Source organism: Heteronotia binoei, chromosome 1 (genome assembly GCF_032191835.1).
Source record: "Heteronotia binoei isolate CCM8104 ecotype False Entrance Well chromosome 1, APGP_CSIRO_Hbin_v1, whole genome shotgun sequence".
NCBI classification, from domain to species: domain Eukaryota; kingdom Metazoa; phylum Chordata; class Lepidosauria; order Squamata; family Gekkonidae; genus Heteronotia; species Heteronotia binoei.
This window is the reverse complement of record NC_083223.1, coordinates 243,962,910-243,989,891: the sequence shown is the minus strand read 5'-3', so window position 1 is coordinate 243,989,891 and position 26,982 is coordinate 243,962,910. Positions and strand designations below refer to the sequence as shown.

General features: G+C 44.2%; 1 protein-coding gene across 1 annotated transcript in view; it reads right to left on the bottom strand.

The window, feature by feature from the left end:
• Positions 1–25,692, bottom strand: part of LOC132579740 (uncharacterized) — a 75,021-nt gene extending 49,329 nt beyond the window's left edge. The window contains exon 1 of the mRNA XM_060250373.1: positions 25,547–25,692. Within this exon, the coding sequence (XP_060106356.1) occupies positions 25,547–25,553 (7 nt within the window). The 5' untranslated portion in view covers positions 25,554–25,692. The remainder of the gene's footprint in view (positions 1–25,546) is intronic.
• Between the last annotated feature and the right edge of the window lie 1,290 nt (positions 25,693–26,982).

The following is a 26,982-nucleotide window of genomic DNA, read 5'->3' as shown; positions in this document are numbered from 1 at the left end:
AATAAATCAACATTGAGGTTCAGGTTTAGACACCAGGGCTGCTTTCAAACATCATGATCAAGCATGGTTTGTTCAAATATTTGTAAAATAATTACAGATCTAAGCAGGTGATGCCAGAAGATGCCAAGGGAGAGAGCAGTGGAAGCCTTTCCCAAGGATTCCCTACAGGAGCCACCCCAGAGGCCTACAGCTTATGTGGCCAGGATCCACATTAGCTAGGCCACAGATGAAAATACTTTATAACTGCTGTGGGAAGGGAGAGGATTCCCCTGGGGCTGTTGCAGATGCAGGGAGAAAAGGCAGTCCTACAACAAGGAGGGGGCAGTCCTGGATCTCTTACTAAGAGCTGATGCCCTTAGATGATTACAGTATCTTTTGTGAAGCAGTTCCAGGCATTAGTTCTTTTTGGCATGCTGCTGTATCTTCCTGCAATGGGCAAAACGCAGTCCTATGTAAAAGAATGGAGGGGGGGGGGGTCCTACTTTTTTGACTTAGAGGTACTTGGCCTTATACCTTACCTCAGGCCACTGTTCTTCTGAAGGCACCCTATTCCAGTTAGGAAAGCTCTCCAAATTCACAGAAATTACCCGCTGAGACAGCAGCAGCGGGGCCATCATCAACCCACCAATCAACTGTCTCTGTATTTGCATGATCATGAAAGATCTGCCTTCCTCCTCCCCCTGAGTATTTGTAATGGTTAATCATTTACATCAATAGGGTTGCCAACCTCCAGGTGGCATCTGGAGATCTCCTGGAATTACAATTCATATCCAGGTGACAGAGATCAGCTCACATGGAGAAAACGGCATCTGCATCACCATTTTATAATACAAATTGCAACTTTTCCAAGCTCACCATACCATTTGGCATGGTAACTTTCTCAACTTCAGAGTACAGGAAAACATTCCAATACACCAGGCCTACCCAAATAAAATATATTCAACGATGTCAACCTGTGGTGTTTCCTGGGTAAGAAGGGCCCATGCTTAACCTTTTTGGAAGGCACCTTCCTGACTACAAGTAGACCAGATGAGGCATCAGATTAAAATTAGCTAGGCAGAGTCTTCCACTTATACTTCCAACTCATTTTTATATAATACTTTCAACTCTATATAATTTTTATATTTAGCATCTAGGAGGTGCTTAATGTATTTGCAAATTGCCTTTTGATGGATGGATTGGTTCCTTGTCATGTTGGATATAATGCCAATAAAGGTTATTATTGGACTCATTTTTAGTATTAGCAAGGATATCTGCTGTGCCAATAAGTCTCTAGAGTCTAGAATTCAGTTCCTTGCAATGCTCACAATCCAGAAGGGAATGCACAGACCTCTGGAACTGTAGTAGTAGTAGACCTTTATTGGCATTGATATAAGAGTACAGTATACTTTAAAACCGATAGTAACACTATAAAATATAGTAAAACCTTAGAAAAACCAGCAAAAGTTAAATGACATAAAATAGCTATGGGCTATGCATGAGTAAAAGCCTCTCTGATTTGGATCGCAACCTGTAAAAAGCAAGCCACGTGAGTGGTGACAAAGTTGTGTTTCCCGTGGAGTAGAAAGCGAACTTTAGCATTGACAGAGAGGCCTTGATGGTCAAAGAGCAGAGCATCTAAGTATCTTGCTCGTGGACTGCTATAGAAAGGGCAGTCCAAAAGAACATGGAACTGTTGCATCCTTCTTCTATCAAAACTTCTGCCCTTTCTGCCTTTGACATCTGTCTCTCATTCCAGTGGCCACAGAAATGTGCCCCTTCATACCTCTACTTTATTTGTATAGCATACAGTCATCATCTGCTTGCCATTGGAGTGCTACTTCCATAGACAATTCCTCTCCAAAGCCCTATGTTGGTGACCTCAATAACAGTTCTCCTTCCTTTCTGTCAGCTAATACATTAAAAATAAATTTCTATAACACCTTGATACTTAAGCCTCCCTGGAAAACACAAACTCTAACCCTTATTAGGCATGACATCAAAGTTCAGCCAGGCCACAGGTCTACTACAGCCAGCAGAGCACACTAAAATCACCAACTGCTCCTTCAAGTTATCCTTTTTTTGTTCAAGTTATGAGACAGAGGAGAGGTTTGGACCTGGATTGCCTCCAGCCTGTGCATCCTGACCACTAGCATCCACGTTGCTCCTTTCCCTGGTGGTTGGTGGAGGTGAAAGTGACTGGCAGTTAGGGAAACAGAAGGTTGGATTGGTGCAGCCAGCCTACAGTGTAGCTCAGAGCTTCTCCGTTTTGCACAGGGCTGGATCCCAAGTCCAGTACCCAAACAAGACTTTAACATAGGGTTGCTAGGCCTCCCAGAGGAGGCAGCAGTCCCCACACCAGATCCTGCTCCACGTCGCTGGACAACAGGGGGACTTACCAGGAGAGAGAGGGAGGCCCAGGTGATGTTTCTGGTGACATGGTGACTAGTAGTGTGCACCGGAAGTGACACCATCACATGGACGACCACTGTGTGATGCTCTGGTATTCAAGCAAAAACCATTTCCACCATAGTTGACCAAATACCAGAACATCGGCATGATGTCACAACATGATGATGTTCAGGGGTCGTTTTGTTGGAAAATAGGTGGTGGGGCTCATTAGCATATACCCCCAACCAAAAGCAACCCAATGCAAGAAAGGAGAGCCTTGAGTGAGCAAGGCCTGCTTGGGCTGGCTAGAGATCCAGCCAGCCTAAGCAGGCCTCACTCGCCTGGGGCTCTCCTGGGTTACCCCCCTCCAGTCAAAAGGCCAGCAAGACACCCACCACTCAAAATCACATAAGAAGTGGAGAAAGGGTGGTGTGGTCTTCTCCAGGGGATTAATGAGGGCTAGTGGGGGTGTGGCAAAGCTCCTGGTGGTTGGCTGGCTGCCCACTCTCCTAATCCAGGGATTGTTATGCAGCTGCACCTACTATTCAATGGACAAGGTAGGTGGGGAGGAGGAAAGTGGGCCATCAGAAAGGTTCAGGAGCTGCAATCCTGTGAGCTCCTGCTGAATTCAAGGCCTGATGACGTTACTTCCAGCACATGCCAGAAGTGAAATGACCCATTGCCATTTCCCACCAGTTGCCGGGAGGGACCTGGTGACCCTACTTTACCAGTATGGCTTCATCTATGTGGAGACAGACCTCTTCTAGGTCTTTTGCTTAGGCCTCACAAAAACCAAGATCCAGCCTCATTTTTCTTTCATGGAGGGACTCAATACATATGAACATATGAAGCTGCCTTATACTGAATCAGACCCTCAGTCCATCCAAGTCAGTATTGTCTACTCAGGCTGGCAGCAGCTCTCCAGGGTCTCAAGGTGAGGTTTTTCACATCTATTTGCCTCGACCTTTTTTAGTTGGAGATGCCGGGGATTGAACCTGGGACCTTCTGCTTACCAAGCAGATGCTCTACCATTGAGCCACCATCCCTTCCCTAGATATAATATCACTGTATGTTTTGTAATACGCTGTTAGCCGCCCTGAGCCCGCTAAGGTGGGGAGGGCGGGATAGAAATAAAATTTATTATATTATTATTATTATTATAGATACAGTTATGCATATTGATGCCATAGGGCTGAGCTAGGCTTGCCCACATGGTATGGTGGTTAGAATGTTAGACTAGAACTGGGGAAACCTGGGATCAAATCTCTACTCCTCCATGGAGTTCATTGGATGGCTTTGAGCTAGTCATTCTCTCTTAACCTAATCTAAAATGCAGGGGAAGCACCATGCACAGACTCTACTACACTCATCTGAGGATGTGTGGGGGGAAGGGGGGGAGACCCACAATAGATGGATAGATTGCCTCTGCTCTTCTTGTGCTTAATAGTAGCCCAAGATAGACGTTTAGTAGGTGACATTATCTACATTTACATTTTTAGTTCCATCCTTCCTCCAAAGAGCTCATGGTTCTCCCTCTCTCTTTTTTATCATTAAGACATTTTAACTGGAGCCACGTCTAGTTCAGAGAGTTTTAGCATGGGAATCTTTCTCATCACGCTATCATAGAATTGCCGGTTTCTGGGTAGTGGCTGGAGGAGCCCCCAGAGTTACAACTGGTATCCAGACCACAGAGATCAGTTTCCCCTGGAAATCATTACTGCTTTGGAGAGCAGAGTTTTATCACTTCGTACCCTTTGTACAGCAGGGGGGAAAAAATCTATTGAGAGCCACTGTGGTGTAGTGGTTAGAGTGTCAGACTAGGATCAAATTCTCACTCTGCTGCGGGAACTCCTTTGAGCCAGTCACACACTCTCAGCCTCTCCTACCCTTAAGAAGTCACTGTGAGGATAAAACAGAGGAGAGGAGAATAATGTCAGCTGCTTCAGCTCCCAGAGACAGTCTTCATGATCCAGGGGTTCTGGGGGAAATGTCCAGGATGGGGCCCCAAAACCAGTGCTACCCATCACTGACCCCCTTGCTGGAGCCCACTGCTGTGTGGGGTGGGAGGAACTGCTGCCACTAGCCTACCACCCAAGCCCCAGATGAGTCGTGCATAAGAGTCAACAGGAGCTTGCAGTCCTTTCAAGGGGGCAGGGCCATGCGTGGTTGGGGCCAATATGGGGCCTAGGGAAGTTGCCCTTGTTGGGTCCCCATTAAGGATAAAGGTGGGGGTATAAATGAAGTAAATAACCCTCCCAGAAGCTATAAGGGCCCTGCTGCGGGATCTGTCGGCGTCCCGCAGGGCCTGTAAGACCAAACTGTTTAGACAGGCTTTTCTGGTTGACTGAAAATGGGCTGCCACCGGACATCCTACAGAAGCTGGTGGTCATAGTCAGAACCCAATACCGCCAGACTGGATTGAGATAGCGTAATAGTTTTAAACTGATAAATGTATTATGGTTTTATATGTTTTATGGAATTGATTGTTTTTATGATACTGTAAGCCGCCCTGAGTCCGCTTGCGGAGAGGGCGGGATATAAATGCAAAGTAATAAATAAATAAATTATTTTGTGAATGTGCAAGTGCTTCCTCAAGGCCCAAGAGCAGGATCAGTAGTAAGGGGGCAACTGAGCATCAGTGAGCCCTAACTCAAATGGAAACTTCAATTGGTACTATGAGCTAAGTTCAAAAGGCGACAGTAGAAAAAAACACCACACAGTACTTTTGATAACTCACAAATGAAATGCAAGTACAAATTATTCTCTCCCACACACACACACCCCAAGGATGCAATACAGTCTTCGTTCCAGGGATATCCACTAGGAAGAGCAAACATTCCTCACAATTTTATTTAAAAATTATTTTCAAAGTCTAAGCTTGAATTTTAAGTGAAACATTCAAGTTTGTGGTATTGTAGCCAACTGAGATAATCAGATTAATATAACAGAAGCCATGTTGGTTCAAGTCAATGCCCCATCTAGTCCAACACTTTATGTCACACAGTGGCCAAAACCCACAGGTACCATCAGAAGGGCCACCAGTGGGGCCAGAACTTCAGAAGTCATCCTTCTGTTGCCCCCCCCCCTGCAAGCACCAAGAATACAGAGCATCACCGCTCCAGACATAGTGCCCCATCTATATCTTGTGGCTAATGCCACTGATGGACCTCTGCTCCATATGTTTATCTAATCCCCTCTTAAAGCTGTAGCCACTGCTTCTTGCAACAGTGAATTCCACGTGTTAATTAATCTTTGGGTGAAGAAGTTCTTCTTTTTCTCTGTTCTAAGCTTACTGCTCATTAGTCTTATTGAGTGCCCATGAGTTCTTGTATTGTGAGAAAGTGGGGCACGATTCTTGTTCCACCTACTCTATCCCTATCTCTACTCTAAGCATAACTCTGTACACATCTATCATGTCACCCCTCAATTGTTGTTTCTCCAAACTAAAGAGACCTAACCTCTTTAGCTTTTCTTCACAGGGAAGGTGTTCCATCCGATTAGTCATTTATATCTCACCTTCCTCTAATTGGGGACTCAAGGTGGTTTGTATCATTTTACTTTCCTCCATTTTTCCTCACAATGACTAGATACGTTAGGCTGGGAAAGAGTGACTGGCCCAGAAAACTTCTTTGGCAAAGGTGATGCTTTAGGACTGTAATCTCTTCTGCTCTGAACTCTTGCCCAATCTTCCGATCAGATCCTATGTGTTTAGGGTAGGATTGCCAGCCTCCAGGTGTGGCTTGGAGATCTCCCGCTTTTACAACTGATCTCCAGCTGGCAGAGATCAACTCCCCTGGAGAAAATGGCTGCTTTGAAGGGTAGACTCTATGGCATTGCACCATGCCAAGGCCCCTCCCCTACCCAAACCTCGCCGTCTCCTGGATCTACCCCCAAAGTCTCCAGGTATTTTCCAAAACAGACCTAGCAACCCTAGTTTAGGGTCTTAACAGGGCATCAGATGACCATGTGGGGATGGGAAGCAGAGACAGCGAACAAAAACCATGAAAATACCCGTTAACATGCAAGAAGGGTTGACAAAAATAAATGCATAATTAAATGCATAATGCATAATTAATTCTCTGCCACATGATGAAGTGATGACCACTGTCTTAAGTGTCTTTAAAAAAAACTTCAACAAATAAATTATCAGATTTTTTAATGGCTATCACAGAACCTCCAAGTTCAGAAATTTGACATCCAAGTCTGCTGTTGTTTGGCTTAACAGGTGCAAGACCCCATGCCTCACGGTCTGCTTGTGAGAACGTCACTGACTAGCTGGCCACCGTGGAAAACAGAATTCCAGATTAGGAAGCCCCTTGATCTAATCTTGTAGACCACGGCAAATTGCAGTTGTAACCTGCAACACACACACCAGATAAAACAGCAAAATACAGAAAACACTGCAACAATTTGTCAGGAATTGAAGCAACAAAGCAGGAGAACATGTAGAGTGTTGATCTAGTAAGAACCCTCGGAGGAACCCCAGAGGACGTGGGAGGAAGGATACAGCAACAGAGAATTTACCTCTGGAAAAGTGTCTCACCGCTCACCTGATTCTCTAGGGTGAGCCCAAGGCTGAGATCCCATTCATTCCAATCCAAACAAAAATTCCAAGCGGGTAAAGAAAAATGACAACCAACCCCACTCACCACAAAGGAGGAGACAAATCCTTCAGGCTGCTGGGTTTCTTTACAGAGGCTGCCTCCTCAGCTGGTTAGGAATGAAAGCAAAGAAAGTGCCTTTTCCCCCTAAAGGGCAGAGGGTTCAGAGCTTTCTGGTGCAAGCTGTAAGCAGGCGTGTGGGCGGCAGCTAATGCTGCCTGCTAAGCCTGGCAGGTACTTCCTGGTTGCATTCTGAGCAGCTTTCAGATCCACCTTTCTCCAGGCAGGTGGAAAAGAGCCCCTGGCTGAACTTTCTTGTACTGTAGGTAGAAGGAATGAGCCTCTGCAAAGGAAACTAGAGGCAGTCAAGCTCTCTCACAGGCATAAAGAGAAACAGACCTTAAGTATGCCTGCTTGTTAGAGAGTTACATTGCAACTGGTTTTAGTGGGGTAATTGAGTTAGCCAGCATGCTTACTTTGAACATTTTTGAGTTTTCCATAGACATTTCAGATATTATACTTTTTGCATTTTATGGCCTGTTAACCCTCGTTTCTCAGAGTTGGCAACTACAGGCTCGGTTGCTAAAGCTACCCTGGCAGAAACAGCTTAGAAATCTTCATTTCCCCCTCCCCTTCATAAAATTTCTAGCACAGCGGTTCTAAAGCTGATCATGCTTGATAAGCAGTTTGGCAGATTTCATATTTCCAACTTAGTTTGTTTAGTTATGCCAGCTTTCTCCCCACTGGGGAACCAAAAAGGCTTTCATCGTTTTCCTCTCCTCACAAGAACCCTGTGAAGCAGATTCAGCTGAGAGTATGTGACTGGCCCAAAGTCACCCAGCAAGCTTCCATGGAATTCAAACCTGGGTCTTCTAGACCTTAGTCCTATAAGCACTACAGCACACCAGTGTTTCTGTCTCTCTCCAGGTGATGTGAATGAAAGCTAGTGTGATAGAATCAGGGTCACCTGGTTTCAAATCCAGCCTCAGCCATGAAGTTCACTGGGTGAGCCTAGACTAGGCATAAAGACCTCACAAGACCAGTGTTCCCTCTAAGATGAGTTAACGTAAACTAGCTCACAGATTTTTAGCATCCAGCTCACACATTTTTGTCTTAACTCAAGAAGGATGGCCCCAGAACACACTTATTTATGCAGTAGCTCACAACTTTTAATACCAGAGGCTCACAAAGTAAAATTTTTGCTGACAAGACTCTGCAGCTTAGAGGGAACATTGCACAAGACTGCTGTGAGGATAAATGGAGAAAGGGAAAGCTGAGTGGTGTCAATACACATAGTAGTTAGAGTACCAGGCCGGACTTGGGAAATCTAGGTTCAAATCCTATTCAGCCATAAAATACATTTATGAGAACCTTGGGCCTTAAGCTTCATGGAACAACGATTCAGTGAATCTGTTAAAAGCCAGGCAATGGAGTGATTTAAAATGATCTGAAATCAGGTGTCAGTCTTGATCTCATGCCCACCAATCCCAATGATAACAGAAGGAACATATTGTATGGCTGTGCACTGAACACATTATACTGGGTGTGAGTTTGGTGGCGTAATATGCTTAGCTATATCCAAATAAACAGTAAGCAGTTTCATGTTCTTTGTAGCATGGCAGGAGGAACAAGAAGTGTTGATAATGTACGTTTATTTATTAGCTGAACATAGAGGCACCACACCCATGAAACTATGAAACCAAGTCAAACTGGTATAAGGAAGCCCCAGAAGAGGCCAGGGAAGCACATGCAGAGGGCGCTATCCTGTATCTTCAACATTTAAGCAATAGAGGAAATTCTGACAAATGCAGCTTGTTATACGAGGCTGGGAAAAGCTGGTCTGTGCATCTATCAAAGCTCTGGTCTTCTTTATCTCTGGTCACCTTATTTTGAGTCCTGCTGGACCTCACCAAGGATCTATCCACTCCAGCATTTTGCTTCTAACAGTGACCAGCTAGCGATCTCCAAGAAACCCACATGCATGGTATGGCAGGAACAACCACAAACAGACCCGATCAGCATACAAAGTGTACACAGTGTGCATGACTAAGGGGTGGACAGGGATGCCAGGCCATACTTGACAACTGGGGGAGCATTGGGGAACAGGAATATGGGGGACTGCATGATGACACTTTTGGGGAGTAAATTGAAACGACTCCTCCTGGGAGTAATCAGAAATTCTGTTGTTTTACCAGAATTTCAGGCGATTCCTATAGTGCACTTATGTCACTTCCAGGTTTTCCTTGCAAGTGACATCAGACATCAGGGATCACCAAAAAGTCTAGGTTTTACCTCTGAGTTTCAGGCAATTCCTAGAAAGGACTGGCGTTGCAAATAGCAATTTTGTCTTTTTCTCTGGCCGGCTGCTGTGCAGTGCCAGTAGGCAGCAGCCACTGGGGGCAGGAGATCTCTCACCCACCCACCTCTGCAGGCATATGGCAACTCTAGGGGTGGGGCATGCCCAGCCATTACATTTCCCCACTGTGCAACTTTAGTCTCCCTGCATTTGTTATCAGAAAATGCTTTGTTATAATAATAATAATAATAATAATAATAATAATAATAATAATAATAATAATAATAATAATAACAACAACTTTATTTTTATATCCCGCCCTCCCCCGCCAAAGGCCATGTAACTTTATTTTTATCAGAAAAACCTGGAAGTGACAAGTGCACTATAGCAATCTCTGGTAAAACAACAGAATTTCTGATTACTCCTAGCAGAAGTCATTTCAATTTACTCCCCAGAAGTGTCATCATGCAGTTGCCCCTGGAGTCACCCATATGCCTATTCCCCAATGCCCTCCCCCCAGTTGTCTGCCTCCGTTCCTGAAGACTGGAAGGTAGTAAATGTCACCCCATCTTTAAAAAGGGTTCCAGAGGAGATCCGGGAAATTACAGGCCAGTCAGTCTGACTTCAATACCGGGAACGTTGGTAGAAAGCATTATCAAGGACAGCATGAGTAGGCACATTGATGAACACAAGTTATTGAGGAATACTCAGCATGGGTTCTGTAAGGGAAGATCTTGCCTCACTAACCTGTTACAGTTCTTTGAGGGGGTGAACAAACATGTGAACAAAGGGGACTCAATAGATGTTGTTTACCTTGACTTCCAGAAAGCTTTTGATAAAGTTCCTCATCAAAGGGTCCTTAGTAAGCTCGAGACATGGAGTAAAAGGACAGGTCCTCTTGTGGATCAAAAACTGACTAATTAATAGGAAGCAGAGAGTGAGTATAAATGGGCAGTCTTCACAGTGGAGGACGGTAACCAGTGGGGTGCCGCAGGGCTCAGTACTGGATCCCATGCTCTTTAACTTGTTCATTAATGATCTGGAGTTGGGAGTAAGCAGTGAAGTGGCCAAGTTTGCAGATGACACTAAATTGTTCAGGGTGGTGAGAACTAGAGGGGATTGTGAGGCACTCCAAAGGGATCTGTTGAGACTGGGTGAGTGAGCGTCAACGTGGCAGATAAGGTTCAATGTGGCCAAGTGCAAAGTAATGCACATTGGGGCCAAGAATCCCAGCTACAAATACAAGTTGATGGGTTATGAATTGGCAGAGACTGACCAAGAGAGAGATCTTGGGGTCGTGGTAGATAACTAACTGAAAATGTCAAGACAGTGTGCGATTGCAATAAAAAAGGCCAACGCCAAGCTGGGAATTATTAGGAAGGGAACTGAAAACAAATCAGCCAGTATCATAATGCCCCTGTATAAATCGATGGTGCGGTCTCATTTGGAATACTGTGTACAATTCTGGTCACCGAACCTCAAAAAGGATATTATATCATTGGAAAAAGTGCAGAAAAGGGCAACTAGAATGATTAAAGGTTTGGAACATTTTCCCTATGAAGAAAGGTTAAAATACTTGGGGCTCTTTAGCCTGGAGAAACGTCGACTGCGGGGTGACATGATAGAGGTTTACAAGATTATGCATGGGATGGAGAAAGTAGAGAAAGTACTTTTCTCCCTTTCTCACAATACAAGAACTTGTGGGCATTCAATGAAATTGCTGAGCAGTCAGGTTAAAATGGATAAAAGGAAGTACTTCTTCACCCAAAGGGTGATTAACATGTGGAATTCACTGCCACAGGAGGTGGTGGCGGCTACAAGCATAGCCAGCTTTAAGAGGGGATTGGATAAAAATATGGAGCAGAGGTCCATCAGTGGCTATTAGCCACAGTATATATATATGTGTGTGTGTGTGTGTGTATACACACACACATATATATTGGCCACTGTGTGACACAGAGTGTTGGACTGGATGAGCCATTGGCCTGATCCAACATGGCTTCTCTTATGTTCTTATCTTTACTAACACCTATATCACACTAAGCTGATACCAAGTTTTCTATTCCCAGTCATTATTTTCTGCTCCCATCAGTATAGGTGTGGTTCCACATTAGCTGGTTAGTCTAGTGTTGACATTATTTATTCATTCAGTTTTAATGCAAAATACAAGTGATGTTGTCGGCAACCTGCTGCATTTCAGTGTTTTCTATGTTATTTCACAGGGGTTTTTTCCCCAGGAAGGATTGAAGTATTTAGACACTATTCATGGAATCATGAACATGAACATATGAACATATGAAGCTGCCTTATACTGAATCAGACCCTTGGTCCATCAAAGTCAGTATTGTCTTCTCAGACTGGCAGCGGCTCTCCAGGGTCTCAAGCTGAGGTTTTTCACACCTATTTGCCTGGACCCTTTTTTGGAGATACCGGGGATTGAACCTGGGATCTTCTGCTTCCCAAGCAGATGCTCTACCACTGAGCCACCGTCCCTCCCTGAAGGGGAGTTGGAAGGGACCCCCAGGGTCATCTAGTCCAATATTTTACTCATTATTTTACTGTTTATGATTATTTATTTATGTTAAGTATAGTCCACCTTTCTCACTGGGACTCAAGGTGGATTGTGCAGAGTAAATCAATACAATCAACAGGATGGAACATCCAATAAATAGTGCAATACAGTTTGGCTGGTAAAAAACTAGAAACAACCAGAAACACAAAACAAAACCAGGGCTATTTTGTAGCAGGGACTCTTTTGCATATTAGGCCACACACCCCTGATGTAGTCAATCCTCCAGGAGCTTACAGGGCACTTAGTACAGGGCCTACTGTAAGCTCCAGGAGGATTGGCTACATCAGGAGTGTGTGGCCTAATATGCAAAACTAACCTGACATGTTAACCAATGCAAAAAATTACATAGTATGATCCTACTTACAACAATGGACTTTGTTTTATAGTTAAGCTGTTACTGTCATAATTTCTTTTTAAAATATGAGCAGTAACTAGCCGCCCTGAGCCTGCCAAGGTGGGGGAGGGCGGGATATAAATGAAATTAATAAAAAAAATAACTTTGACTGAGTAAAAAAATTAAAAAGCAGTTCTTCAGCCTGCCCTCCCCACTTCTCCAAGGGAACAATAACTGATGACTGGCCCATCATATCATAGATCCATGTGGGCAGCTGTGTTGGTCTGAAGCAGTAGAATAGATTCTGAGTCCAGTGGTGCTCAAAATCTGTTCCCCCCAGGGCTCTTTTGGTAGAAAAAGCGGGGACTCATTTGTATATTAGGCTGCACCCCTTGATGTCACCGTTGTTTAACACAGGGCATTTTGTAGAAAAAGCTCAGCAGAAATTCATTTGCATATTAGGCCACACCCCCTGACACCAAGCCAGCCGGTGCGTTCCTGCTCAAAAAAAAAAAGCCCTGGTTCCACCATATCATAGTGCTGCCAAAGAACAGGAAATAATCAAATAGGTTGATCACAAAGGAACAGAAAGAGAACTGAATGGAGAAGGCAGCTTCATATGTTCCACTGTCCCTCAAACACATTTTGCTAATAGGATGCGCTGTGGCTCAGTGGTAGAGCATCTCTTTTGCCTGTAAAATTTCCCCGGTTCCTAGCAGTTCCTAGCATCTCGAATTAGGACATCCGGCAGCAGGTTTCAGGAAAGACGCTTCCCTGTCTTAGTCCCTGGTGAGCTGTTGTTCTGCCTTGACCATGCAAGGTCATACAAGCTATTTATCTCAAAATTACTTGTACAACACAGAGGAGGATGGTGGGTAGGTTTGCTAGTTCCAGGTTGGGAAATACTTGGAGATTTTAGGGGTGGAGCCGCCTGAGAATGGTAGGGTTGGGAAAGGGAAGGGACTTCAATGGAGTCCTCTTTCCAAAGCAGTCATTTTCTCCAGGCAAACTGATGGGTGATCTCTGTCACCTGGAAATCAGTTGTAATAATGGGCAATCTCTACTCACCACCTGGCAATTCCAATTATAATATGGGAAACAAGCATGACCGGGAAGAAGATTTAGAAAACATGTCTAAAGTCTGGATACATGTGGTTGCTTGCTACCATTATGGATGTTACTGAGCCCTTGGAGACAGTCCTCTGGAACAGTTTTGAGTCTTCATGACTATTGGATTTACATTGGAACTGTTGGGACTTTACCTTTAAGAACTGTCACTTGTGTTACAGCCAAACTGGGGGAGAATTTGTTACCAGTTTCATGGGCTTGTGGCTATTGTCTTTACTATAACATTATAATATATATAAGAGAGTTACTGCAATAATTACTTGATGAAACACTGTAGTTTGTTATAATCTTTATTGGAATTGTATATTATACAGTGGTATTGATTGTTTACCACCTCGAGGTTGGCAACCCTAATAGTGAGCCACAAGCCCCATGTAACATTTGATGACTTCGCAGTTCTGAGTGACATCCTCTGAAACATTGCAAGGAATTCTGGGGCATACTTGGGTACTAATAGAAATATGACTACTTGGTTACATGTAGAGTCAGGCAGGCCCTTAATCCAGTGAGCCCCCTGGAATATTTCACTCTGTAAATGGGAACAATGCCAATCAGACGTGATTCTTTTATTCCTTCTCCCCTTTAAAAAGCAATACATATTTGCTTCTTTCCAGTCATCCTTGCCCTGCCAAAAGAGGATCAATCAAAAATATGCTGAAAAGGTAGAGGAGAAATGAGACAAGCAGCGATGAGTAATTCTCATTTATAATCATTTGCAGAACTTTCCCTGACTAGAGCTGTGAAGCATTTGGGAACATCAATGTGACAGCACTTAATCCAGTTTGGTTCTGATCAAAGTGTGAAGGAAAGACCACCTAGAACTTCATGAAGACTTTTGGAGCTTTCTCTTTTAGAAAAAGAAAAAAGAATGTATAATATATATTTGTAAGTAAGCTATGATGGCTCCATCCTCTTCCCTCCCCCAGAGGCAAGATTTTCCCTCCATTTTTCTTTCCCTCTACTGACTGAGCCACCCTAGTAATGTGTTTTCTTCTTTGCTGGAGAACTCTGGCTGTTCCACCCTGTCACAGTATGATATTTTGACTGTTGGCTCAACCTAGGAACCAAGGGAAGGATCAGGCGCCCATTTAACTTAAGCAACTTAAATGGCACTTGAGTTGTTTTGAAATGATAAAATAACAAAAAAAATTATTCAACATAGAGGGGAAAGGTCAGGTGAAATCAGGGGTTGAACATTTCTGAGGTAAAATCAGCACATGCTCAGACTTTAGCTCTTATGTTTCAGGCTAATGAGAGCTTCTTAAGCTTTTCATAGTAACGTAAATCTTCATGTTAAGAGACTTTTGTTCTAGTGTTTTTCTCACTGGAAACCTTCCAATGTGCACCTGAAAATGCCTATGCAAGAGGAACCATTTTCAGTCCTATGACCTTTGTCAGCTAATGGCTTCACAGCCCAAATTCTGTAGTATTCTGTAGTATTATTCCCCGGGAGCACCAGTGCAGAATAAAGTCAACCAAGGTTCTAACATTCACAAGGCTGGTATACACTACCTTTTGAATGTTAGAACTGTGGACAGAAACTGGTTCCTCTTGAATTGGCATTTTCAGGTGCACATCAGAGGGCTTCCAGTGGAGAACTACATTCGACTTGCGGACTTTAAGAACTTCTGCCAAAATAATATAGGAGCAAGGAAACTGGACTATTTGTATATAATTTGGAAGGGCATGAACCCTTTTTTATTCAAAAGGCTGTTTACTATATAGTGCTGTATATTACGAATTGTTATATGGAACCAATCTTTGTATAAATAAGTATTTCATAAGAAAGCAGGCACTGATTGGGTTGCTACACAGTTCTTTTTGTTATTAATAATCCCCAGGTGAGGGCAGGGGATCCCCTGGTTTGGAGGCCCTCCCCCACACTTCATGGTTATCAGAAAGCAGGGCGGGGGGGGGGAATGACTGCTGAGCACTCCATTATACCTTATGGATAGCAGGCCCATAGGGTATAATGGAGAATTAATTAATGGGTATCTGGGGTTCAAGGGGGCTGCTTTTTGAGGTAGAGGCACCAAATTTTTGACATAGTTATCTGGTGCCTCTCCTCACACACACACAAACACACACACACATCCAGTTTCAAAAAGTTTGGACCAGGGGGTCCAATTCTGTGAGCCACAAAAGAAGGTGCCCCTATCCTCCATGATTTCCAATGGAGGGAAGGCATTTAAAAGTATCACAGTCCCTTAAATTGTGATGGCCAGAACTCCCTTCGGAGTTCAATCATGCTTGTCACCAGGGGCAGAATTCTAGCAGGAGCTCTTTTGCATATTAGGCCACACACTCTTAATACAGCTAATCCTTCTGGTGCTTACAGTAGGCCCTGTACGCTCTTGGAGGATTGGCTACATCAGTGGTGTGTGGCCTAATATGCAAAGGAGCTCCTGCTAGAATTCCACCCCTGCTTGTCACAACTTTGCTTCTGGCTCCACCCCCAAAGTCCCCAGATATATCCTGAGTCAGACCTGGCAACCCTATCTGCAGTCCCTCTCTAAGTCACAGTCCATCCCTAAGCTTACAAGATAATGCATGGAATGGAGAAAGTAGAGAAAGAAGTACTTTTCTCCCTTTCTCACAATACAAGAACTCGTGGGCATTCGATGAAATTGCTGAGCAGACAGGTTAAGACGGATAAAAGGAAGTACTTCTTCACCCAAAGGGTGATTAACATGTGGAATTCACTGCCACAGGAGGTGGTGGCGGCCACAAGTATAGCCACCTTCAAGAGGGGTTTAGATAAAAATATGGAGCACAGGTCCATCAGTGGCTATTAGCCACAGTGTATGGAGCACAGGTCCATCAGTGGCTATTAGCCACAGTGTATGGAGCACAGGTCCATCAGTGGCTATTAGCCACAGTGTATGTGTGTATATAACATTTTTTGCCACTGTGTGACACAGAGTGTTGGACTTGATGGGCCGTTGGCCTGATCCAACATGGCTTCTCTTATGTTCTTATGTTCTTATGTTCCTGCTCAAGGGATAAGCTAGCAAAAGCTACTGAGCCAAAATGCATATGCACCTCCCACACTTTCTCCAAGGATCTCATGGCAAGGATCTCCCCCACTTTGCTTCAGAAAGTCTTATGGCACCTTGAACAGAGGCAGCCCTGTCATTTGCTCATCATAGCTCTATGTATTTTTATTGTAATGCCTTTTAAAATCATAATGTAAGGGGATGGAAAGCACAGCAGTTGCCCTCCCCACACAGTGAGGCTGTGCCTGCCATTACATACCCATATTAGAGTGTGCTACTGAGGTTTACACAAGGGGCAAATGATAAAAATGCAACTAAGGCACAGTTTCTTTCATACCACAGACCCCCCCCTCCCTTCCCTGATCCCATCCCAACACAGGTCTTCTAACAGCAGAGCAGTTTGTTTGAACAAGGAGAAGCCTCCAATTTTTCCCTCAAACAACGCTGTTCATTTTTACCCCGGCCAACATTGTGATTTCTCTCATGAGGAAGACAAGAGGGAGGGAAAGGGATGGGGGGAAATAACTGTTGACTCCAAACTGCATCTGAAACAGATTTGCGCAGTTCCACTCACAGCTGAAGGGAGAAGGAAGTATTTCCAGATGTGCTAATGAATCACAGAGCCAAGAAGAAGAAGAAAGAGCTGCCCCCTCCATCCACCTCTTTTTGCCCTTTTCTAAGAGAGAGAGGGGGGAGCAAATGGTTCCTTCCCACAAACACCTACTATATCAGAAACTCTGTAGATCTGCTATTGAATCAGGCCATTGGATGCATGATGTTCTTCAGGGATTCATTTGGTGTGACTTTGGCTGTTTTAAAAGGAGTGATCAAATTCTTGATTTTCGTCCCCCACAAGCAGTCTTTCAGCCATTTCCTCCTCAGCCCCCCATTCACATTCATGAGAAAAGTCTTGCTGGATCAGACCAAAGGTCCATCTAATCCAGCATCCTGTTCCCACAATGGTTAACCAACCAAGAATTCCAAAAGCAAAGATCAAAAGCCGCAAACTACTTATTTTTTTATCCCTCCCCCATTACTTTAATTCATAGGGTTTCCATAAGTCAGAAGCACAAAACACAACCGAACCTCTGAACACAAACTATCATAGCTAATAGCCATTAAAATAGTCTCTATGAATTTGGCTAATCATTTTTGAAAGCAATATCTCTCTTGCCACTCATTGAACAATGACAGGCAGTAAACCTATTTGAATTAAACAAGCCACAGGTAGGTGGTACTTCTTGGATTTTACTTTTAAATATCAGAAATTGTCAATATTTTCCATTTATGTCAATAATATATAATGTGTGTGTGTTTTATTAGCTTTGGAAATGTTATATATTTTATCAGTGATTCAAGCTCTGTCTCCAAAGTGTAATTTTCTTGACAACCAGACATTAGGCTGCTGCATATCCCAAGATGCTATGCTGGTCAAGACATTCTGAAAACGTTCTGCCTCGTCTTCAAAGCGGAGTTAACAGATACCAGGGAAAGTCCATTTTTATGAATGCCAGCACTTTCACCCAACATTTCCAGTTGTCTGAATTCCCCTCTTGCAAAGTTAAGCTGTGTGAGAAGTCTGAACCTTCCTTTCCATTTCTGCCTCCCTTCTTTCCCTTTTGGATCAGGTAGCAATGTGTGCAAAAGTGCAGAATTGCCCCTGGCATTGTCAATCACTGCAGCCAAATAGTCATTCTGGATTGGGACTCCCTGGGGGAGTTGTTTTTGATCGACAGTCCCCCTCAACCCCCTCCCCTGTTTCTGTGTCAGAGCTGCTGTTGGAGAGAATCCATGATTCAGTACATTTACACACGAATAAGACAAGGGTAAATGTACTGAAGTCAATGGGACTACTTTCATGTAAATCTGCATTTCATTCCCCGCCCCCATTTATTCCAAGGAAGAGAGGTGAAGTGAAGGAGGCTGAGAGGCGCCAGAGTGCTTGGTAGAGGGATTGTGGAGAAGTCAAAAAGCAACTGGAGTTTTGGATACACGCTTATGTGCATGGGTGAAAGACTGGGGCGGGGGAAGGATGCCACAACTACCTGAACAATTGACCATGGGGTGAATGCACAGTGAAGCCAGTTCAGGTTGGGATGTCTGATCAAAATTTTTCTCTTACAAAATAAAATGGTGTAATTAGAAGCACGACCAGATCGCACCAAACCTGTAGTGTGACCACAGCCTCGGTTTCAAAACCAGGGACTCAGAGGATGCCACCAAACGACTAAGTTATAATCAGATGAGCTATGAAGCTGAAACCTGGCCCAAGTGTAGCACAAGGCACCCTGATTGCTGCAAAACTCTGAAAGAGACACATCTGCAAGCCTCTTCCTATAATCTGCAGATGCAGACCTTTCCCACTATGCCTCAGTATTTTTTCAAATACACCCCTCTTCTTTTTTTGCATTGAACATCCCACCTGGTAAGGAATGCTGGGATACACAAAAGCTGGTACTGTGTTTCCTGATATTGTAGCTGAACTTAACAAAAATATCACCTAACTTTTGCTTTTGGATTTCACACACACACACACACACACACCCTCTGTGGACCACTGCTACCTACAGCCTACAATATTTCCCTGGAAGAATAGAAAAGCAGATTAGAGACATTGATTGTTGATGGGAAAACAGAAGAGTGAAATGCTTCCTCTTCCAGTGTGATCTTAAACAGAATTACACCCTTTTATATCCATTGACTTGGGTGGATTTAGAAGGGTGTAACTTTGGCTAGGATGGCATTGCCTATTAGGGGGGAGGTGTTCGCGTAACTGCATGTAATCTCTTCTTTTGCCCTCAGACATTTTTTTAAAAAATACATGCAAAGAAGTGACACATCGGACCTTCTTTGGTTCTCTTCCAACCAAGTCCCTGTTTCTATCTGGCACCAGAGCACCTGGAGACACACATTGCTATGTGGTTTTTATGTTTACAGTTCTCTAAAGAGCAGCTTGAATGACTGACTGGAATGAATTAATAATAAGCACAATAATTAATGATGGACTCGGCAACTGTTGGCCTAAGGCTGAGTTAATGACACCTGGATGTTGCCAAACAAGATGAACTTCAGGGAACCAGAGAGCAAACCCTGGCCAACTCTGCTGAGGAATTTTTTAAAAAAAGCAAATTGGATTCTTCCCTTCACTGTCCAAGCTCTGATAAGCACCAGACTGAAAAGCCAACACTTTGAGAGAAAAAGCCACTTGAGCAGGCCTCATTTTGGGCAGGAGTTCACAGGAACAGAGCTTCATAACCTCTACATTTTATTGTGCTCTTTATTTCTTATCCACCCCACCCCCCCCCCAATAATTGCTTCTGGCCCCCCTGTTCAGCCCCCCTGTGAGAATTTCGCTGAACTCTATGATTTGACAAGCTTTCTAATATTTTCCCCCACAAAAAACTGGAAAATAACCAAAATGTATAAAGCAGACAGATGGAAATCTTCATCATGCCACTGTGGCCACAAAGAAAGTAGTTTAAAAAGTATGATGGGAGTAAGGTTTTATTATAATTCAAGAAGCATTTTAAGGTAGATGCTGAGCTGCTATAATTTAGTATACCTTCCAGCAATAGGGTTGCCAATCCCCAGGTGGGGGCAGGGGATCCCCCGGTTTGGAGGCCCTCCCCCCGCTTCAGGGTCGTCAGAAAGCAGGGGGAGGGGAGGGAAATGTCTGCTGGGAACTCTGTTATTCCCTATGGAGATTTATTCCCATAGAAAATCATGGAGAATTGATCCACGGGTATCTGGGGCTCTGGGGGGGCTGTTTTTTGGGGTAGAGGTACCACATTTTCAGTATAGCATCTAGTGCCTCTCCCCAAGATACCCCCCAAGTTTCAAAAAGATTGGACTAGGGGGTCCAATTCTATGAGCCCCAAAAGAAGGTGTCCCTATCCTTCATTATTCCCTATGGAAGGAAGGAATTGAAAAGGTGTACCGTCCCTTTAAATGTGATGGCCAGAACGCCCTTTGGAGTTCAATTATGCTTGTCACAGCCTTGATCTTGGCTCCACCCCTAATGTCTCCTGGCTCCACCCCCAAAGTCCCCAGATATTTCTTGAATTGGACTTGGCAACCCTATCCAGCAATGTCAGGGGTACGTGGCATATGCAAATGAGTTGCACTAATGAGCTCCGGCACCTCTTTTTCTATGAAATGACACCAGCATCTGAGTATCTTTGTTGGGGGTTTATAGCACACCATATCAAGCCAAGAGAGCTGCTATGCCTCAAAGGACCACAACACTGCAAAAGTATTCTGGTCCTAATGTGGGAATTACCCACATGTTGAAGTGCTCATTTCCTGCTCTCATACCAGCAGTGTTATACAGTAAATTTTAATACCTTGGCATATTTCTGGTGTTGTTTTCTCATGTTTACATTACCAGGCTTCACGGCAGTTATAAAGAAGGGTGTGAGCAATAGTTCTCAGAAGCAGTTTCGTGACCAAATTTCCCCAAGGTCAAGGGCCCAGTTCCAATACTATTTTTTTTAAAACTTAAAGTTTATTATTTTATAATAACAACAATTATTGTATACATTATAGTCATGTATCATAGGCATGAATCTGATTACATGTATATATTGCTTGAACATTCGTTAAATAATAATAACCAAAGTACATACACACACTGATAAAAAGGGGGGGGGGGGGCTAACTCTTCCCTTACAACTAGATGGGCCGCCAATTATACTCATTCGCAGTCCATATGAATGCCTGTCAATATAAAATAAAGCTCAAATATTTCTTTTTTTTGAAAGAGAAAGTTTTGGCTGTCAGTTCATTCTGATTGGACAACCGGTGTATGCGGTGCTTTGCAGAGCGGCATGAACAAAACTCAGCTCCTTGCCCCAAGCAGCTTGGAATGCCAAAGTTACAGAGTAACATCAGGCAGGCGAGAGAAGCAAGAGTAAGAAGAGATGAACGTGTATATTTAAAGGACCATTTCATTTTGGGAATGATCTACAAGAGAAATGGACTGCAGAAGAAGCAAATGCTGAGCTGGAATATTAAGGGTCTGGCAGTGGTATATGTATGGAGGAGTTTTTGAGAAAGGAGTTACAGCTTTCACTTCTAAACAACCAATGCGGTGTAGTCAGTAGAATATCAGACCTGGAACTGGTTTCAAATCCCCATTCAACCATGAAGCTCACAATAGCTATTCATTCTCTTAGCCTAACCTACCGCAAAGGCAGGGCTTTTTTGTAGAAAAAGCCCAGCAAGGACTCATTTGTATATTAGGCCATACCCCCTGGCATCACTATTGTTTCCCATAGGGCTTTTTTGTAGAAAAAGCCCAGCAGGAACTCATTTGCATATTAGGCCACACACCCCTGATGCCAAGCCTCAAAAGAGGTTGGGGAATTGACAGGTGGGCACCTTTGGCTTAAAAAAAGGATCTAGAATCTATGTATACAGGATTTCACTTCAAGAAATTATTGCTAAATTTACCAAGGACACTAATTAAGTAAAACAATCATGAATTTATTACAGAAAAATATAGAACACACATACAAGGTAATGAATACGTACAACACCCATACAGTCCTAATAAAAATAGAGAGAAATGCATAGAGGTAACATCAGGATGGACAAACAGGGTGATAATTACCGATCGTAGTCTTCAAGGAAGGCTCCAATGGCGACAAACGAGGACTATGGGGAAGGGACCCTCAACTGATCAGGAATCAGGGATGTATCTAGACAGCGGAACTGGGGTACTGCTAGATGCACACCTGTGGGGAGTTGGGCCAGAGGTTATAAGGACTACCTTGAACCCTTAGGGGGTAGGAGGCGCAGGTATGGATGACAGGTGGTCAGCTGGTACATGACCTCAGAAAAAGGGGAGGCTCCGCAATGACCATAAGGGCTGGACTTGTGCAGTAGCCAATGGCCAGTTTATTGGGGGCACCTGATTGGATACCCATACCTGGCCAATGAGTGGACCTGGCCCTGGTTACCTGATTGGGCTTCCAGGTAACAATGGGCAAGGGGGAGGCTCCAGTGTGACAGTTAGGGCAGGGCATGGGTGGAGGTGATTAAACAGCTATCAAACTTTTCTAAAGGTGACAATAGAGGGCCAAATTGCTACCTAAGGTGACACCTGATCTATACAAAGAACTCTGGCTCTAAGTAAAGCTGTTCTTCCTCTTCTTTACTCCTCTGCTGGCACCATCCTTTGTCTTGAGTTCCGTTGGACAAAAGTTTAGGCAGTCTGGCAGGATCCACAACTAAGATAAGCTTGATTGCCTTATGCAGAAGTTGAAGCAGCTGTTGGATACGTGAGTCTCTTGCTTTGCTGTAATGGAGTCAGGAAAACAAGATGGGTTCTGGTGGTGTTAGCCTTTGGTTCATGGAAACAGGCTGGAAACTGTTTCCCTGTACAGTTCATAGCGGTGTGGCTTCTTCCACTGCAACAGCCGAGACTGTGCATGCAAGGAGTGGCTGGAGGCTTGTCTGTAGTTCTGGCTAACAGCCATTCAGAGACGCAGAATGCTGCTGCAAAGCTGAGGCTTATAGTATCCACATAACCCTTAGAAACTGTGGGCAAAGTCCACTTCTTAAAGCAGATGTGTGCGAGTCAAAACTCCAGGCATCCTGGCAACCATACTGGTGATCACAATGTCCACGTGTATGAAAAGTAGGGGGCTTTTTCTTACACTGGAACTGCATTCCTGCTCAAAAAAAGCCCTGTTCAAAAGCTTGTTATTAGTGTAAATGGGGGACAAATAGGGTCATGCATTTTGCCCTGAGCTTCTTAGAGCAGGGTTCCCCAACATGGAGCCCACCAACACATTTTCTAGTACCCCAGAAAGTAGAATGGGGCCAGGTGAAGCTTGGCTTCTGATTGACCACTGGAGATTTGATTGACTGTGCAGATTTAAAAAAAAACAAAAAACATTGCTTTGGCAGCAGCTTTCACCACTGTTCAAGGAACTTCCCTGTGTGCCTGAAAGTAACTCATGCAGCTGTTTTGCTGCTGGCTCCATCTTCTGTGAAAGACATTTTGTAGTAGCCATTTTGTGGTTGTGTCCAGCATGCTATATCAGAGTTGCAAAGGAGCTTTAAAGGCTCAAAAGGCCTTAGAGAAAAGGCAGGATAAAAAATAAGAGAGAAATTCTTCTTTTTTAAAAACTAGAAATGCCAGTTGCCAGAACTGATTGAAGCAGTTTAGATATAACACCCTAACATGAGTTTTACCTATTTCTGTCTGACAAGCACTTCCACATATGTCAGAAACCATAAACACAAAAGTCTGAAGACATTGGTTACATCAACAGGACTAGCAAGGCACAACATTTTTCTATGTCCTTTAGCAATTTACAATTTATCTGTTTATTCCGACTGAGGTGTAGTGGTAGCAGAAGTGCAGGTAAGATTAATGTTTTCTTACAGATATTTTGTTCCTAGACAAGAGAAGTAAGTTTTTACCATTCAGTGGGATCTGTTGTTGCAGAAGCCATTGCAAAATTCCAGTGGAATTGCCAGGTTAGGTATTACAGCTGCTATCTGGTCCAGATCCTTCTTTAGTGTACAGAGGTGCTTGTATTGAAGCAAAACAGACCATGTGGTCGCAAAGTTACACAGAGCCACTTTTTCAAGTTGAAACAAAATAATACCTGCTTTATTCTAGAACAGTGAAGAATAAGAGATAGAGGAAGATCCTATGCTATCTACCTGCCAGATGGGGATGGATGCAGAAAGGAGTATCCAGGCCCGTAGCTACAAGGGGGCCTGTGGGGGCACAGCCCCCTGACTACTCGGTGGGGGGCCCCTGACTTGGGGCCCCTAACCAGCCTCCAGTGCCTCGTCTGCATCCTTCTCCATTCTTCCGTCATCATACACAGTTGCTTTTGCTTGCTTAGGGGATGTGATCATACACAATTGCTTCTGCTTGCTTAGAGGGCGGAAGAATTCTCTGACCTCTCAGCAAAAAGTAACAACGGGTACTTTCAGCGCCCAAGACTGAAAGTTATGCTCAGCGTTGCTTCTGCTTGCTTAGGGGCCGGAAGAAATCTCTGACCCCTCAGCAAGTAGAAACAACAGGGCACTTTCAGCGCCCAGAACTGAAAGTTAAGCTCTGCATTGGGCTAGAAGGCACCTGGAAGCAGCAGCCATTCTGGCCCTCAAGCGGGGCGGCGGGGGTAGGGAGCGGATGGCTTCATTACAGGCTTTCTCTGCCAGACAGGGCAGGGTAGGCTGGCGCACACAAGCGGAGGTCCCAGCTGCAGTCTGGGGCTGGGGATCAGTGGAGAGGTGATGTTCGCCTGCAGGGGTTTTCTGGCCTGGTCTCGCTGGCCACCCGAGCGAGGGAGGGAGCTGCACTTGGGCAGCCTCGGCTTGCCCTCTGATGGGAAGAAAACCAAATTGGAGGTCTTGTAACCCCAGAAGTCAGCTGCGACTTGGTGGTGCCTTCCACCCCCACCCCCCTTGTCCCACCGAGATTGGCTAGCTGGATCATGCTACAGGTAAGGGCAGGAGACCGTGTGGCACGTATCTAAACCTCTGAGTGGCTCCCCATCAGAGCTGCTGGAAAAGGGGTGGAAAGGGATCACCTTGGGGCAGCTGTGGGGAGGGGGGAGGCTGTATGGCAGCGAGCTGGCAGCTTTCCTCCTCAGCGGTGGTAGCAGAGAAGGCCATGGAGGTTGGGGTCACTATGTGCCCCCTGAAAAAAATCCGGGCCCCCCAATTCTTCATATCCTGGCTACGGGGCTGGGAGTATCCATGTGTGGGTAGAAGGAAAGAGAGAGAGAGAAAACAGGAAGGAAGTTGCTTTTCCTTAGGAGTGCTCATCTGCATCTCAAGGGGAGACTGTGACAATAGAGAGTAAACAGGAAGGAGCTTAGCATGTGCCTGACTACCTTACCTACTCTGTGGTCACTGGCTTCTGGAGGTCTGAGACACAGGGACATTGCACCAGGTACTTCCAACAACAACAACAACACCCTTTCCCCCAAGGAGTTTAGCGGCAACTTAAAGACTAATACATTTATTACAGCAGAAATGTTTCTGTGCTAGAGACTACTACTTTATCAACTGCATGAAGTGAAAACTAATTCAGTGGAAATATATATACAATAAGGCGGGGAACTGAGGACAGTGAGGTTAAAAGGCTATGAAATGCAATAGATATACAGATAACTTTGTGACATTTCAATATATAACCAGTATACAAGATAAGCACAGTGACCACAACAGCTGTAGTTGGTGATAACACAACCTACTTATTACATTAGTAATGTAACTCACTCTGCATACGGCTGCCTTTGAAAACAGTGCAGAAACTCCAGCTGGTCTAAAATGTGGCAGCCAGATGTGGGATATAGGGATGGTATCACCCAGGTAATGCAAGATCCATACTGGCCCTCCACCTGCTTCAGGGTACAATTTAAAGTGATAATTTCTTACCCTGAAGGTACTAAATTGCTTGGAGCCATGATAGTTAAAGGGCCATCTCCCCTTATACTGTCCAGCCCACCAGTTAAGATCTGTTTCTTAAGTCCTGCTCACTATGTCCCTGCCTTGAGAGGTGAGGCAGGTGGCAGCCAGGAACAGGGCTATAGTGGCACCTCATCAATGGAATGTTTCCCCTTTGAGGCTAGGGATGCCAACCTCCAGGTAGGATCCTGGAATTACAGCTCACCTCCAGACTTATGAGATCAGTTCCCCTTGAGTAACTGGATACAATCCGGGCTTTTTTTGAGCAAGAACACACAGGAATGCCGTTCCAGATGGCTTGGTGTCAGGGGGTGTGGCCTAATATGCAACTAAGTTCATGCTGGGCTTTTTCTACAAAAAAAGCCCTGGATACAATGACTACAGAGGCGGCACAGAAATTCTCTAAATAAATAACACATTAAGCAAAAACTAAGAAAAGTGTCATATCTGTTTGGGTGTGTTAGTGTTGTCAAGTCAAAAGTGACATGTCAACTCCAGCAAGGGGCTTTCAATGAGAAGCTGAAGTTATTTGCCATTGGCTTCCTCTGCAAAGCCTTCCCTGGTGGTCTCCAGCTCAAATACCGGCCCTGCTTAGCTTCCAAGATGTGATGAAATCGGGCTATACCATTCCACCATCCCAGCCCCAGTTTAAATTCTGGTTAATACAGTTCAACCTATTGATGCATTCCAATAGGTTGCTCAGAATGTTTGCAGTGTACATACACTGAAAGATAATTCACTTAATTCATCTGATTAAGCCTATTAAAAGTTTATGCTTCAGTAAATCTGTTCACTATATAACACAAGACTCCATTTTTTGTCTTTGCAAAGCATAATTGTTGCAGTGACCTCTCTGCAGACAAACCGACAACTCAAGTCAATAGGTAAGAATAGACCTGGCTGTGATGATCTCAGGGCTGGTGGCTGGAAATAGCAGGAACCTTTCAACTGACCCAGGAGGGCAAATATTATGTTCAGAGATTAGGGGGTGTATTGCTACAATTCACCGACACGTGCTTGGCACATGCAAAAGGTCTTAGGTTCAGTGCTTAGCAGTAGGGCGACTCATGATATAATTTCTTGCACTATTTCACACACACACACACAGCCACTGATTTTGCACAGACCATTTATTATATATCATAAGGCACATAAATGTCCTAATGAAATACAAATACATATGAAATGTTTTGCAGATGAAAGTTTACTCAAATTACAGCAGTTGTAGCTCCCTCTAGAGGTGATAC